The 17712-nt window shown below is 32.1% G+C and overlaps 1 protein-coding gene across 1 annotated transcript in view; it reads right to left on the bottom strand.

Moving 5' to 3' along the window:
• The window catches only part of LOC129224203 (uncharacterized), a 109285-nt gene extending 94167 nt beyond the window's left edge, over window positions 1-15118 (bottom strand). The window contains exon 1 of the mRNA XM_054858657.1: window positions 14892-15118. Within this exon, the coding sequence (XP_054714632.1) occupies window positions 14892-14934 (43 nt within the window). The 5' untranslated portion in view covers window positions 14935-15118. The remainder of the gene's footprint in view (window positions 1-14891) is intronic.
• Window positions 15119-17712: the final 2594 nt, after the last annotated feature.

The following is a 17712-nucleotide window of genomic DNA, read 5'->3' as shown; positions in this document are numbered from 1 at the left end:
TTGTAAACACCATTTCAATCTCTTTTAAACCATTCCTTAACTATGCATTACCGTGTCAGTAATCCAACGTTATTAAGCACAAAACTTGCAAATGATTGCAGACACGTGTTTCGGTGTTACAAGGAACACCTTTTTCAATGCAAAGAAGTGTGAGCTTTTGGATGAAAAGTCATCCGAGAAAAGCAACACGGTTAATTGCTGTGGGATCTATAAAATTGTTTGCAATTGCGGACTCGGATACATCGGACAGACCCGCCGTTCTTTGAAATTTCGGTTAAAAGAACATCAAAGCTATGTGAGAAAACAACAGCTGAATAAATCCAGTATTGCTCAACACTGTTGGGAATCGAATCACTCTTTTGATTTTAACTCTTATCAAATTATCCAAAAATGCCCCAATTCGTTGGATCTTGATTTTTGGGAATCTTTTCACATCCTGAGGAACCGTTCTAATTTAGTTAACGATCTTACTGCAATTCCCTATTTTTCTTCTGTGTGGACTCCTTTGTTAAAATTGGTTTAGATTTTCTATTATTTTTATGTAAACGTCGTACACTTCTTACTTTTATTTTTTCATTTTTTGCTTTCTTATTTCGTTTTGTGATTAACTAATTCCAATATGTTTATCCTTCACTCTGTTTTTTCTGCATTTCTCCATTTGATACATTGCTTCCATACATAGTTTTTCCCGCTGGTAAATTTATTGCTAATTTATTCAGAGTGGTTTCATTTTTGGACTTTTTGCATTGTTTATGGGTTTTCTTTTAAAATTTATTACTTAACGGTTTTTTCCTGATGGAATTATATAGTAAATTTTGTCTCCATGTGTCATTTTATCTTTTTTGTTTTGTTTAATTTCTATTTTTTGATATTTATACTACCTCCTGTTCCACCGTGTTGCTTTTCTCGGATGACTTTTCATCCAAAAGCTCACACTTCTTTGCATTGAAAAAGGTGTTCCTTGTAACACCGAAACACGTGTCTGCAATCATTTGCAAGTTTTGTGCTTAATAACGTTGGATTACTGACATTTTAATTTTTCAGCACAAAGGTATTTATTCTTTATATGCATTACCGTTTCTTGCATAAAGAACTGAATTTTAATTGTACTAAAAAAAACCGTTTAATTCTGCATAAAATACTGTTACGACGCACAAAATAAATGATCAGTGGGAGAAATAAAAATAAAATAAAGCAGTTCGATACGTAGTAATAATGAAATGCAGCATTATAATAGTACGGTACAGTAAATACAGTAATAACCTATATTTATATTTTCAAATGTGAAGATGATGAGGATTTATGCTGCGCAATTTGACTGTTCAGTCTCCCCCTGATACCGCATTGGCGTCAGGAAACTCGCAGGAGAATAGGAAGAACAGGAAAGAGTAATGATTTAATCTTTTTTCTGTTGAAAATTTTCGCGTTGTGAGCGAGCTATTCGCCTTAGTTTTGAAATTAGTTACTCCTGAAAAACTCGCGATATTGCCATTTCGTGTAAGTCGAATCGCGTTGTAGCGAGAGCCGACTGTAATATTTTACCCCAATGCTTGTTTCTTTTTGAAGGATGATCATTTAAAAAAAATTAATTTCTCATAGAACTCCATTTCCATGCATTAAAGAAAAATTCGTCTCAAAAACAAATGCATGCATTTTCAATTGCATTTGGGATTTAAGAACGTTCTTTAAATTCACGTTCTACAAAGATCAATTGCACTGTCAATGTAGGAAACATTTACGTGCCGTATCAGATGAGTCAACTTGTACACTACACAACCGAATCTTTCTTGCCAAAGAACCAACAAAAAATAAAAAAAATCTATTGAACATCGAATGATATTCTTTACATTTACTGCCCAATCGAAAAGGTCCTAGTAACAGACAAACATACTAGTGCATTTTTTCTGCAAATTTGCGTGTTACAACGTTAAATTTGATCCATTGTTCAAACTATTCACTTTTTACAACGACAAAGTAGAAATACTGTAGAACATTAAAAATTTGAGCATCGAATATCCGAAACTTTAAAAATCCGAACGCGTTCCCATGAAGTTTTAATAAATTTCCCTTAACGTGCAGGCGAAAAAAAAAAAGAGTTAATTTTTGTTAATTTCGCAATAAAATGTTATTAAATGCTGTAATGTTATGTACTGTATAGCAATTTGTTGTTATGTACAAACATATTGCTTAAATCACTTTATTTAATTTAAAGTCATGCTTTCTTCCTAAATGATATTTTCTTGGTTAGTTTCCAAAATCAGAACTACCTATGGTCCCCAATTAGTTCAGATTTTTGATATCCTGTTCAATGCAGTCGTATCTGTTCATCTAATAATCAAGAGGTTAAAAAAAAAAACCAATGTAATTCTTAAATCATTTATATAACATTATAAGATGGTTGAGAATATGTGTTCATGAAAGAGATTTATATCGTAAAAAAGTATTGCAAAACATTTCTTTTTATGTCGATACATTCAAGCCCCAAACTGAATTATTTGGTAAATTGATCATTGAGAGCGCTCATATTTATGAAAAATTTGTGAATTGAAGAGTATTTTTGCTCTTTTCAACTTTTTAGGAGGTCATTGAAAGTCGCATTTACCACTTTTGTAGCTTGAACGCATGCATTTTACGACCTTTAAAAGCCATGGAATGAGCAAAGACAGATTTAAAGCATGTTTTATGAATAAACAACTTTGACGCATCAAATATTTCACATTTATAAATACTATAGATAAAATGCTTAAAAATTTCATTAAATCGTTTTAAAATGGTTTAAGTGATTAGTTCCTGCTGGAAAAATACATTTAAAAACAATGAATTATATTTAATAAAAGGATTCACATCTACTAACATATGATTTTCTATATGAGGAATAAATCAAAAAAACAAATTATTTTTTACGTTTGCCAAACGCAACGAATAAAGTAGCATATATTGTTTTCGAAGAATGCTTTCATGTTAAATGTATAAAAAATGCTTGTTAATGAAAGATAATGAAACAGTGCTAATTTACAAGCACAAACGATTTTTGACTATGAGATATAAGAATTTCCGATTTGCCCCCAATTTCGCCGACATTTAACATTTTCTCCCCCTCTAACCTGTCAAAAGGTACATTTGGAACTGAAAAATAGGAGGGAAGGAAATTTCATGTCGGCGAAACTGGGAGAACACCAGATTTTTTTTCCGTGTTGCTAGAACGGATGATTTTGCAATGCATGTGTGAAAAATTTATTTTTCAAATTGATAAAATCAACAACTGAAATATAATGAATAAAATGCAAAAAATAAAAAAAATAGCTTGAAAATGCGACAAATCTTCAAAATATATCCAAAGACTGTTTGCTCTTAATTTCTAATTTTATGAGACTTTCTTTTTTTTTTTTTTTTTTTAATTTTGAAATTCAAAATATTGCATATAAATACTTAGAAAGAAGCTCCAATTGTTAATTCGAAATCTAAAAAATATGAATTTGATTGCTCAAATAAAGTACAAAACTATCATGAAATTAGATGTATAAAGCGGGCAAAACCTGAATTCGATGTTAATAAGTTTACTAGATAAAAGTGTTTTAGATAAGAAATAAAAAAAAGTTTTTACTTTTTGTCAATTTCAAAACACTTTTTAGGACGACGGATTTGTACACACATGTTTTACGCCTCGTAAAAGTTTCGTTAAAGAACAAAGCCAACTTTTTAATTCCCTTTGAAAAATTTAAACAATTGTTTTTTAGTGTAAAAAGTAGAAAATAGCGCGTCAAGGTATGATGGATGAAAATTGCTTCTACATTTGAACGAAGCAATTGCCTGTTTGGCGATATTTTGATTTGGAATTTTGTTCTTAACGCCACTGGATTAAACCTAAACTCCACTAGATAGCATTCATTGTTGATTACTTTTTAGTTTCTTCATTCTCCTTAAATGAGTTTTACTAGTAAAACAGTTAAGATTTGTTTTCAAGCAATTCTATTCTTAACTGATTTCAAAAAGACGAGGTTATCAGTTCGTAACTAAATTTAAGTTTTTAAGTTAAATTTAGTTCTAACTCGATGGGGATTCACCTTAGATTTATATTTCAGTAACACTTAAGGTAAACACACCAGTAGTGGCGAATGCTTAATAGTGCTTTAGTAGTGGCTACTTGAAGATTTATATTTGAAAAAATAGGATTCTAGATTTCCTAATGGATTCAAGCGTTCAGGGGGTAATACTTCCTGCATGTTTGATGAACTTATTAATCCATTGGGAGACTTGGAATCCTATTTTTTCAAGCATAAATCTTCAAGTGGCCACTACTGAAGCAGTGGGAATTGCTGTTGCGTTTACCCTACTGCATACGAATAAAAAACTACCAATAAAAATTGCAGACACGTGCTTCAGGAGTTCCTTTGTTTTCGAATTTAAATTTTCTTATTGTTTATGTCTTAATATTTATTTACCATCATATGTTTTCGATTCTTGCTTCGGCTTTCGTTACTTGTGTTTTTTTAAATTTGATTATTTCAAAAAAGCACAATATAAATTAGATGCTTAAAAATTACGTTCAGTGGGAACAAAAGGAGATATAAAACTCTAGATCTAAAAAAAGGGAGGAGTAGAAGATATTTTCATATTTTACGAAAGAAAGTTTCGTAAAACCTGTTTCGTTTTGCGTAAAATATACAAAAAATAAAAACGTAAGAAAATTTGGAACACAGAAATGTACGGACAATTTTTCTTCGTTCAAAAATATTATTCACATATTTAGTGGCGTCGCTATGGAGAGGGAGATCCGCCCCAGGTGTCACCCGTCTGTTGGTGACACCCCAAAGTGGAATAGTAAGTTTTTGAAAAATATAAAGCAAAAATGCATTTTTAAGACTACAAACTTGAAAATTTACCGGAGGAGGGACGCCCCCGAACCCCCTTCAACCCCACCCCGCATCATGGTGTGAATATTACGTTCAGGATTAGGGTCATATTGTCAAAAACCAGACCTAATAGTAATTTCCTCTTAAAACAAAAACAAAACAAAAAAAAAAACCTTTCCCTGTGTTTGAGATACATTTGAAACAATTAGGAGGTTATCAATTTCATACACCTCCTTTCTTTTTAGACGTCGCAAAGGCTCTGCACGTATGCGTCTAGGGCAAGTCATGCAGAAAGTGTTCAGTTTTTATCTGTCTTTAGTACATTGACCCACTTAAAATTTCGTTATGACACAAATGTAGTTGGTTCTGAAAATTGTATAAACTTCATGTTTTCGAAGAAAATTAAAAAAATTTTTCCTTTGCGTTTATAGGGGAGAGGAAATGACACCACAAATTACCGTCCTGGGTGTCACCTATGCTAGGTACACCACTGACATATTTAATTCTACCGTGCAATGTGATTAGTAAAATACTAATTTAAAAAACGAAATGTAAACGTAAACCATGTGTCTTTGAAACTAAAGCTGAAAAACGCTCAATTGATGGTTGTTCCCGCAAAAATATCCAACCAGAAACAAAGAATTATAATCTGTGATGCCAATAAAATAAGAAAAGTGGGTAATAAATACATATATTCTTAGCGTGAAAACAATTTAGAAAATTTATTAGTTTCCTCAAGGTAAAAATGCTCAAGATTTAACAGCTCTCGCATTTAATAACACAGGGGAACAGTCATTTTGGTGCCCGGATATTTGGAACTGATTTCGTGTGAATTTGGGGCCCTGAGTTCAAATATGATGACATTAGTTTTTGCTCAGGAGCGCACATTTATAAGTTATAAAACATTGAAATATACGCGACACGGGTTTAAATTACATCCATGGATCAAATAAAAAACAAAATATGGATTCTTTATTAATATTGTATTATACAAATAATCCGAACTCAATTATCAAACAGACCAATTAGGCTGTTGACCATAGGCCCCCGACATTTAAGAGCCCAAAAGGACTAAAATTGTAGTAGTCTATTATTCGAGAAAATGAAAAGAAGAATCAGGTATCCTCCATTATTTATTTACGTCTTTTTACAAGTGTGGGATGATCTGTTTCCCAACAAATATTTTGAATGAGTGGATCAACATCCCTGAAACCACACTTCCTGGTTTTCCATTAATGTTTATGTTTATAAGGTTTGACTGCAGAGGACCCCAAACTATGTTTATGGTCACCATCTATTTTAATCGGGCCTTGAAACTATTATATATACAAAGATCCAACTCGTCAAAGATCCAAGCGAATATATACAAAACAAGAACTTACAAGTTGACCTTAATTCGTTGAAGCGTTGTTTCTGAACTTGCCAGTTATTTACTTTTTGCAGTGAATATTCCTGAACATAACTGGGTTGCAGACTGAAAATAGGGCGAAAATGCTGGAAGCAATCTTTATTTTAGAAGCTTATACTTGCTTTAGTATTGCATAAAACGGAATAGTTAAACCTGCATATTTTGTGTGAAACAGCAGTACATATTTGAAAAAGTAGAACTGCTAGTGAAAAAATAGTTTCATATTTCAATTAAGAGCCTCAAACATATCTAAAATCCATTCTCAAACTCTGAGCACCAAAGAAAAAAAGTTATTTTGTTAACCTGTAATTGTACTGTTTTCGATGCTAACTGACGCAGTGATTAATAATACTATTTTAATGAAAGGAAAAAGAAGAAGTAATAAAATAAATTAACAAAACATTTTTTTTAATTCAAAGGGAATATTTTAATAAAATATATCATAATGCGTAGGTTTTTATAAAAGTCGCTTTTATAGTGTAAAATTTATGGAACAAGAGAATAAAAGTCATTTTACAAATGAAAAAGCGCATAACCATTGTCCGTACAGCTCGGATGAAATTTAGTAATTGACGCTAGAAAGAAAAAGAAAGAAATGAACAGTTATACTATCTCCATGTGATCACGAACAATAATAACAAAAACCATACATCATTTATAAGCTTCTTATGCAGAAGATTATCAGCTTTGAGCAGAATTGATACTTAATTCATATAAAAGAGAGGCCAGGAAGAAATATTGGAAGGAATTGCCGTGAAGAATCGCATCAGATAAAGAATAAATTGTTAGTTTGTTATTAGTATTCACGGATCACGACGAAAATAGGTATCAGGAGAAAAGGAAATGACCTGACACGTTTTGAATATTTAACTAGACGTTCTCATCGCTTTAAGTTACGTTGCGAGAGCTGAGGCAATTACGAATAAGGAAAAACACAAATTATTTATTTCACTGAATTTGTCAAAAAATAGCAGCAAGCGCTATGTTACCGTGGGCAGGTAAAGGCAATATCTGCACAAATAAATTATCGATATATTTGAGGAAACGCTTTTTAAATACAATCATACAATACTAATACAGAGAAAGCTTCGGAATCTTTTTTTTTTTTGTTTTTTTGAGCAATCACGATTGCTTATTGCTTTCGTTTGACTGTTTTGAGCTCCTATCATTTTATTTCCCGCCAGTACCCTCTGCAGCATCACCGTCGACCGGCCGCCTCACGATACTGCTCCTCTAGCGAAAACCGTCTCGAGGTTGCGTCAGTATCCTACACTTACACACATACATACACGCACGTACACACTACCACACACACACACACTCAAACACATACAGACACCTACACATACATCTACACACAACTACCCACACACTCATGCCTGCACACAGACACAAACACATATGCCTACACACACATACATATTCCCCCCCCCACACACAAACACATACACACACTCAAACACATACAGACACCTACACATACATCTACACACAACTACCCACACACTCATGCCTGCACACAGACACAAACACATATGCCTACACACACATACATATTCCCCCCCCCCCACACACACACAAACACTCATACACACAATTACCCGCACATTCATACCTGCACACAGACATAAACACACATGCCTACACACACATACACATACCCCCTACACACAAACACACATACCCTCCCCCCCCCAACCACGCATAAACACACACGCCTACATACACTCATGATTGCGAAAAACATAATTTCAATTCAAGAGGTCAAATTATTTTTTCTTGTTCAGCGGAAACCAAATAAGCAAGCTTGTCCAGAAAAAAACTCTCGCTCGACGAACAGTTACAATTTGCTATAAATAATAATGATAAAAAAACTACCCACAATAGAAAAGAAACACCCACACTCACAAAAAATGATTTTTTCCAAAACCAACAAGTTAAAGACCGAATTATTTGAAGATGAGGGATTTTCGTGCAACTACAGGAGGTGTGACGCGCCTTATTAACAATTAACAGGTCAATGGTACACTGGGCTGCGTAAATTCAGAAAGAATATTTTCAACTGCAGGAAGTTTGTTCATTAAAATGAGTTCCAGACTTAGTGAAAATTAACATGGTGTTTCTTTGTTATTATTGGTTTTTTATTATGATATTTGTTCCTTTATTTTATATTTGTTCACAGTAAGTAAATAATGCACTTTTAAACGAAATAGTGAAATATGGCAATGAAACATTACGTTTTTCAGTATTTATTGGGAAATGGCTAACACCGGTATTCCGGTATCACGTTAAAAAAATACCGAATGCCGGTATTGCATTTTTGGTCCGGTATTTGCAATCCTTACATATGTGTCATCGAAAGCATCGTACATGTAATTTTGTAAAATACTGTTTATTATTACCTTACCACAATTTCTATAATTCAAAAAGTAGCCTTAAACTAACTTTTTCAACTGTAGTTTGATCATTTATAGTGTTTTATGAATAATCAGGTATATAAACGGGCATCGCGATTTTCAAGTTGCAAGGTTTAAAACTTTTCTTCGTGACGTGACATTTAAACCAGTTAGTATGATGGTACAAACAGAAAAAACTGTCAAAATATCTTTCCTTCTTTTTATCAATAAAAGTTATTTCTGCCAATAATTACACAGGGTGCAAAAATATATGAAAGAAAAGAAAAAAAAAAAAGGTAACGAAAACCTATTCTTAGGGCCATAATTACGTAAGTCCAAGAAGGTTGATTTTCAGGTTTTTAATACATTATATAGCCTTGTCAACGTAATTATATTGAAAAGAATCCATCATATTTATTAATTAGTGTTATGAGTTCCAAACCTTTCACGCATCAAACAAACGTTTTTACGCTCTCCAGAAAAGTAGTGATAGTATGACTGAAGTTAGTCATGCTTTGGGGTCCAGAAATATCATCATACTTCGTTTGTACTTATTCAATTTGAAGAAAAAAAATTATTTATTGCACTCTATTTAACTATTTTTTGTAATTTCACTAAATGAATTTATTGACAAATTGCTAAGACTAGGAAAAAAAGGTTCCTCGAAAGTTACCGAACCATTTTTTATCATTGGCCAGGCCAAATCTTTGTAGCAGAATAGTATATAAAATGGATATGATTTTCAACTCAGAAAAACGGTATACTATAAATAATTAAAGTGACACATCGACAGTAATTTTATTCACTTGTTTAAAATTCTTAACATAATAAATGATACACTTTAAATTAAAGTCGGTAATGGAGTCGTTTCCAAAATTTTAAAAGTATTTTTTTCTGAAAGTGCATGCTTAAAAAAATAGGATCTGACCATTTTAAAAATTATTTGATTAAGTTTAATATTTTTAAAAAATTACTTTAATTGGAGCGCTTTCATTGTTTACGCTTCTGCTGGATGACATCACAAATGATGAAATGCCATTCAGTGTTGCCATTCACAAAGCATAATATTTAATTTGAATCTTTACTCACCTGTACTGGCAACGTTATGGTTGATAGCAAGCGTAGAGCACAATATTTGATTCGCTTGTTGATTATCATAACGTGGAAATACGGTAAACAAATGCGCCAAAGTGCATCATTTGTGACGTCATAAAGACCACGCCTTATTTGAAAAATCGTACATTTTAAAAAATTAGTTAAAAAATGACTGTTGGGAAAATTAAAGTATTTTCTGGATCCATGTTTTTTTTTTTTTTTTTTTTTGCTTACTCTATCAATTTCAGTACTTCAGTGACTAAAATTAGTACTTTTGACTGATGGAAACAACCCCATTTGTAACGTCCGTAAAGCGAAAAATTAAGCTTTCAATGTGAAAAAGTTGTAAGTAAAAAAAAAAAAAAAAAAATTATAGCATGTGTTATCAATCATAGTTTTATGTGTATATTTCAAAATATTAAAGAAAAACACACATACATTTAAAAAGTGTAGACTTAGATAATTTTCATAATTTAAAGTTTCAAAATAGAAAATTTTATATGCGTCTAAATATTTTACTAGGCTAATGGCAGAGAAATATAATTTTATGAATCTATACTAATAATATAAAAGCTGTAGAGTTTGTTTGTTTGAACGCGCTAATCTGAGGAACTACTGGTTTGAATTGAACAATTATTTTTGTGTTGAATAGCCCATTCATTGAGGAAGGCATATAATATACAACATCACGCTATGACTAATAGGAGTGGAGCAGCAATAGAAAATGTTATGAAAACTGGAAAATTTATATTATAATATAAAATGCTTGGGGTGCAGAATATGCCTAGCCACGGTGGCTCGGCCTGAAAGTGTGAACTTCGCGGTCCAATGGTTCGAGTCAGCCTTGAGACAAATCTCGAGAGTATTGTTCCATGAAAATCCTAAACGATGCTAAAAAAGATTTGTAATATATATATATGTACACGTATCATTGTCTTATTTTTCTTATTAACTAAAAAAATAAAGCTGAAGAGTTTGTTTGTTTGAACACGCTAATCTCAGGAAATGCTGGTTCAAATTTAAAAAAATCTTTTTGTGTTGAATAGTCCATTTATTGAGGAAGGCTATAGGCCTTTTTTTTTTTTTTTTTTGAATCAGATCGACCGAAATATTTGTAACAGCAAAATAATGTTTAATTAATTGTTTAGTGCTATGAATTCCTAATAGATGATGGGGTAAGTAAAGTTCTATGAATTCCTAATAGATGGTGGCGTAAGTTAACTCGTCGAGAGGGCGCTGGTCAACAGTGTCGATAGCTGCGAGGAACCATGCCCATGCTACGCTGTTGTGACCAGCGAACAGATTTTGGAATGCGTTTTTTTTCCTTTCGATGTTCAAGCACATAATTTGACTTTCTAGGATTTTTTCTATTAGGTTTTGTATTCCTTATTTCTTCAACGTTTGTGTTTGTTCTTTTAGTTGAAGACAGTTACTTATCTAAACAAATAATTTAATTTGTTGGATTATTCAATTGTGAATGTTTTTTATAACGTTTTTATTATAGTATTGTTTATGTGGCGAAACACTTTAAATTGCAAGGGGAAAACCGCTTCACTCGCTAAAGGGCAGGGTTACGGTAGCGTTGTTTCTCGGCGCGTTAAGCGACGAACTATGTAGTTGAAGGATTATTTTGAGTTTTAAAGCTACTGTTTATCTTTTTCTGTGTTTTGGCGAATAGTTTAAAATTCCAAAAAAACTTAAATAGGTCTTTTGAAAACGTGTGTACGCATTTTAGTTGAAGAAAAATGATCATTTCACATCAGAAGAGAGGCGGGGTTTTTTTGTTTTTTTTGTTCAACGGACTTTCTTTAACTTCTTAGCACGGGCGTCGCCATGCGTGTACTGCTAGTACTGTATAAAGTCTAAGTTGAAATGACACAAAGTACAGAAATAAAGTAACAGATACAGGAAGGGAAAAAAACGCAATTCCATTGTTCACCGACTAAATAATGATTTAATAATAAAACTTCTAAATGAATACTATAGCATCCATTGAGTATAATGCTTTAAACTTATTTTGTTTGAAAGTAAATCCATGTTACTTTATATAATCAGAAAAGTTTTACATTTGAACTGGTATTTTATCCGACCTTGAAGCATATTTTGTACAGATTCTTTGAGGACAAAATGCATATAATTATTCAATTAAAGTCATTTTCTAAAACATATTTAACTAAGTAAGTACACTGTAAAAAATCTCGGAAAACTCTCTGAATATATAAAAAAGTTTTCCGTAATACACAGATTCGTACGCCCTCCGCAGTTTTCAGATATAATCAAAAACGTTTCCCGTATAGCAAGAAAGTAAGAGTCGACGCATGCGCAGCTCACAATTTTATAGTCCAGCAGCAAATCTAAACTAAAACTTTCGAAAGCACGCAATGAAAACAAGTGCTGTGACTCATGTATGCGAAGTAACACTCATCAAGGGGATTAGTAGAAGTTTTGTTCCTCGCATGAATTCACTGAAGATAATTCTAAAGTCTTATATTTTCTTGCATATATATCGTCATAAGATTGAATCTGAAGCTATGTCACTTATTTTTAAATACGAAGTGCAAATTCTCGACGCATGCTCGCGGAAGGAATACAAACTGAAATTGAAAACCAAATAACTACCGAGAGGACGCCATGTAAATTCATTGCGTCGCATAACTTGTGTAGGTAATTTACTTTTTTCTTGGATACTTTTCTTCTTTCTACCAAATGGGTAATTTTTGTTGGCAGAATTTTAATTCTGTCATAAAAATCACCTTTTTGGTGACCAAAGCCTGCAAAAGACGACCACCGACGAATAGGTAAGTCGCTTCGCAACTCTATTACTTTAAAGAGATTTAGTTCATATAAATCTCGTTAAAAAAAAACTATTTTCTTCAGTATTATTTTTTCGTTGTGAACTATTGCAATTTGAAAATATTTTACATTACATAGAACACATATTTAAAGTGCAAGTGTGTCTAGTTTTATTCTGTAAAATTTATGAATTGAAGATTATAAAAAAATTTAAATATGTGTTATTGTGTACTTTGTTTTTATGTGTCAATCTCAGTTAATATTTGGCTATGTATCAAGCATTATGAATTAAATGTTATAATATGCAAATTGTCAGGTTTGATAGTTCGTCTTTAAGGTTGCATGTTTTCATTCTCTTGTAAACAGTGTAGCTAGATTGTATGAAGTAAAAAAAAAAAAAAAAACTATCTCTTGTAATTAGGAGCATAGTGCTTCAGTATTATCTAAATGACGATATCTCTTTAAATATTTGCATTAGCGAAACGCTTTAAATTAGTTAAATGTGTATTAATTTATTTAACAAATAGATACATATATGTATTTAAAAGTGTCTTCATTTTTTTCGTTTTACGAGCCTCAATTTTACCAAAAGCAAAAAAAAAAAAAAAAAGAAAAAAAAAGACTTAATAAAATAATTTTGTATTTTTACACCATATTAAAGTATTTGACTTATAATTTATATGATACTTTGATTTATAATGTATGTGATACTTTGATTTATAATGTATATGATGTTGCTTTTTCAAGGGGGGGTGGGCGCTTCATAGCATTTTATGGGTGCACCATCACTTTTATGGTGGGGGAGGGGTTATTCTCGTATATATGAAATGGAATAATCATGTAATAGAGTTCAATGTTTTAATAAATAAAATATATAATGCATTTTGCGCACACTGTAAAAATAAAATCAGTAACCTATTTTGAATAAGTATTTATATTTGTGATAAACTGGAAAAGGGCAAGAACAGAAGAATCAACCCGAATGGTTCCAGCAGGGGGACTTGGTGTCATATTTAAATTCATCAATTTCTCTGTTGGTACTTTTCGGTACACTTTGTTCGTCAGAGAAATTGACTTGAGGTGAACGAATTCCGGAACGCGAAGGGTAGGTAAGTCCTGTCAAATTTTATCCGAAGATAAAAGCTATCAAGTTTGATACAAGATATGTTTTTAAGTTCTGCATTAAAAATACAATATGTTGATAGTTTTGTCTTGAAAATATTGAGAGAAAAACTGAAGTTTAAGATTGTTTAACAAACAATCCCCACTTTTCAGAAGGTACCCCCACTCCAATTCCCCGACGATTTTGTGATTAGGAATGAAACTACTAGATTATTTCATAATTTTTCAAAAATTTATAACTGTGCATATGTTATGCTGTTAACCATGCTATTTGTCATTAGAAATTCCAAAAAAAAAAAAAAAAATCCACGAATAATTCTAAAATTGCTTGTATTATTGCTCTTAGATATGAAAGAATTGAAACTGATATGGTATGCAATACTATAATAACGAATTATGTTTTAGAAAAAATCACGGAAAAAGGATTCCGAAATTCTCGGAAACGTTTTTGAAAATTGTTTGGAGAATTCCGAAATACTCGGAAACGTTTTCGAAACTTTCATGAACCACAGCTGCACAGAATACTCAGAAACATTTCTGGAAATTACGGAAAGAGGATTCCGAAATACTCAGAAACGTTTCTGAAAATTACAGAAAGAGGATTCCGAAATACTCAGACACGTTTCTGGACATTACAGAAAGAGGATTCCGAAATACTCAGACACGTTTCTGGACATTACAGAAAGAGGATTCCGAAATACTCAGAAACGTTTTTGAAACTTTCATGAACCACAGCTGCACGATATACTCAGAAACGTTTCCGGATTTTTTTTACAGTGTAATACCATTAATCTTATTGTAATAAATGCATGCGTTTAAGGCAGAGAATACAGTAAACTCCCAATTATCGATGGTCGGATTATCCGCGGCTCGGATTATCCGCCGGTCCTTTCACATTTTTTTTTTTAAACTTACGATTGTGATGTTGTTCGCTTTTAAATTTTACATGTATTTTTTACATTCAATGTTAGTAGATGTTAATGTAGCAATGATTTTAGTTATAATTTAAATGAATGTATGAGTGTCATTAATATTTTTTATCTATTGCATACACTAAGTATCGTTTTTTACCTATTATTCGGATTATCCGCTGTTTTCGATTATCCGCAGTTACCGTGCCACCCTATTCCACGGATAATCGGGAATCTACTGTATAGCAAAATATGCTTGATACTTTGCATAACTTGCGTAAAATAACGCACTGTAGTTAAAATTAGTACTTACGTGCAGCACAGAAACACACAACAACAGAAAACCTCTGAAACATTTTTTTTTTCTGAAATTAGTTATTCCTTCTTTTGGAACATTTAACGGAATTGAGCACTCTTTTACGGCACTTGCCTAGTCTCACAAGTGTGCAAAAGTTTTTTTTTCTTGAACTGCTTTTACAATACTCATACACTTTCAAAAATTATAATGTATCATCATTCCTTGAAATTTTATAAACACTCTCCACAATTTGTAAAAAGCAATATTATGAATATTTCACTTATGATTGAATCTTCCTCTTTAAGCACCTCAGAGATTCGAAATTGTTGAAACTACAACTGAGCAAAATGTTTCGGGAAACGTTTTTAAAGAGGTATTCATTAATAAACACATAAACACCCGTGATAGCGTAGTAACTTATATCGTGTCGAGAACTATTGGGAGAAAGTTATTTCTCCAAGAGAGTCAGTCATTCGTTCGCAAGAGCAGTTTTGCGCTGAAATAAGAGATTCCGAGAGTTCGCGCGCCTAAGTTGGCATTGTTACTGCCATCTGGTGAGGAATTTTTTTTTCCTGGTCGATGGAATTGAATTCTTATGCTAAATGAACGCTTGTGAATCATGAGTTTCAGAAGTTCACTGCACTAGGTTTATGTTGTAATTTGTCGATTCGTTTCTCTTTATATTCTGCGTTTTTATTTGTCGCGGGGAGGGGACGAAATTTATCTTATCAGTGAGGAATAGTCAGCAATATGAAGAGATCGTTTATTTTCTCCCCCCCCCCCTCCAAAAGGAAGCTAATTTTGAGCAGGAGCGCCCATTCCTCTCAAGTTTAATGGCGCAACTCCCCTCCCACCAAAAAATTTTTTAACCCTCTTTCCCTTTTTATTTTTTATTTATTTATTTATTCATTTATTTATTTTTTTCAATTTTTGCTCTCTTTTTATTTTATTTATGTTTTGAAAATATTTTTTATTTATTTAATTATAATTTATTTTTAATTGTTATTATTATTTTATAAGAAACGTTCTGTGCTACATCAATGACAAGCACATACACACTTACTAAATAAATAAATAAAATAAATTATAAACAGTATAAAATAAAATAATTACTTAAAATGAAAAATAAATCAAAAAATAATTTAAATAAATAAACACAAAATTTAAAAAATCCCCCTCCCCCCCCCCCAAATTTTTTTTTTTGTAATGGCGCCATAATCCCCCCCCCCCTGTGGGCACCCCTGATTTTGAAATACTCCGCTATATTGTTCAAATTCTAAAGCTCGATTTATGTCGGCCGCTCTAAAATATTCATGAAAAGAATGGAAAAAGAGTCAATTAGAACCGGGTAATGTTAAAGTTATTATCCCCTGAAGATTTTTTTCGTGAAAAATATTATTTTTCATAAAGGGCAAAACTAGGATTATTCTTTAGTCACCAGTGACCACCAGTAACAATTTCATCAGTAAGCACTTTGTAGAAATGGTGGACACTTTTTTTTTTTGCTGAAAGGGCAAAACAGTTTTTTTTTATAATTTGTTTAAATTGATAAACTTAAATGCATTAATTAATGCAAGTAATTTCAATATTTTCAAAGTTTCTTCAATGAATTAGTTCATAAAGGCTGCCTAAGGCTGCTTCTTAATTGTTCTTTTTTTTTTTTTTTTTTTGGAAAAATATTATAACAGTTGCTGTCAACTCTCATTAACTAGTAAGTAAAACCTGCGAGTTATTGGAAATTCCCCTTACAGACTTTTCATCGTCTTTTAGAAGTATGTAGTGCGTAAATGATAGTCCTAAAACTCATAATTCATGTTAAATTAGTTACTAATCCTACATAAAAATATCAGTTCAGTGATTAAAATAGAGAAAGACTGCTATTATTTATCGACTGCTTACGTTTGTTTTGTGTATCGCGTTTTAAAATGTCATTGGGTTTGTAAACACAGCTAAGCAACGACTTATCCGCTGTTTCAGAATGTTTTAATTTTCATGTTTTCGACAGCTAATAACATTTGCAAGAGTTCAATTTTTTTTATTTCATCATTTTTTGTATCAAGTCATCATCATTTTTTAATTCATCCGTTATATGCTTAACTTTGTTAAATTATTTAAATTATGCACTACATATGTATGGAGACAACTGTTTAAGAGTCTTATTATGTGAATAAAGGTTAGAAATGAGCCATGTATTTTTAAAATAATAAAACACAAAATGTAAATAAAAGCTATCTCTTGGGCGTTTTTCCAAATAATCTAAGGCTTTTTTGCTAATTTTTAAACTACTTGGAACGTTCAGTGTAGAAACCTTGTAGACACACAGAAGCTTAGCCGATCTGAGACTTTTAAACTGCATGCTTACGAATTGACCCTTGCTCAGAAAAATCTTCAGTAATTTCAATTCTGCCTCTAAAGAGACTCTCGATTTTTCCAACTCTAAGGAATGTGCTTCTCTGATAATCCCCAGTTGTTAAAATTGAGATTAAGGAAAAGTGGAACAAACCCTAACAACTCCCCTTTGGCCTTCTTATATTTGTAATTTGAAAACACAGAGTTGCACTTGATCAAATCTTTAGATTCTTTGTTAAGAGATGGCTTTTGCATATTCTCACTCCCTCGCCATCCCTCTTGCTTCCCAATGGACTGAAGAATGCGTTCCCTTTATTTGGAAAAAACTGGGAAAAGAATAGAAATTGTTACGCTTTACTACAAAACATCTCATTATTGAAGTAAGTTATAATTATGACGAAGTGACCGTGTATATATACAGGGTGTTCCCGTTTAAGCTACAAGACCTCAATTTTCGCAACCGTTAGTTCTACATGAATACTTACAA

Source organism: Uloborus diversus, chromosome 1 (genome assembly GCF_026930045.1).
Source record: "Uloborus diversus isolate 005 chromosome 1, Udiv.v.3.1, whole genome shotgun sequence".
NCBI lineage: Eukaryota > Metazoa > Arthropoda > Arachnida > Araneae > Uloboridae > Uloborus > Uloborus diversus.
Note: the sequence above shows the minus strand (reverse complement) of the source record. Positions and strands in the feature narration are given on the sequence as shown.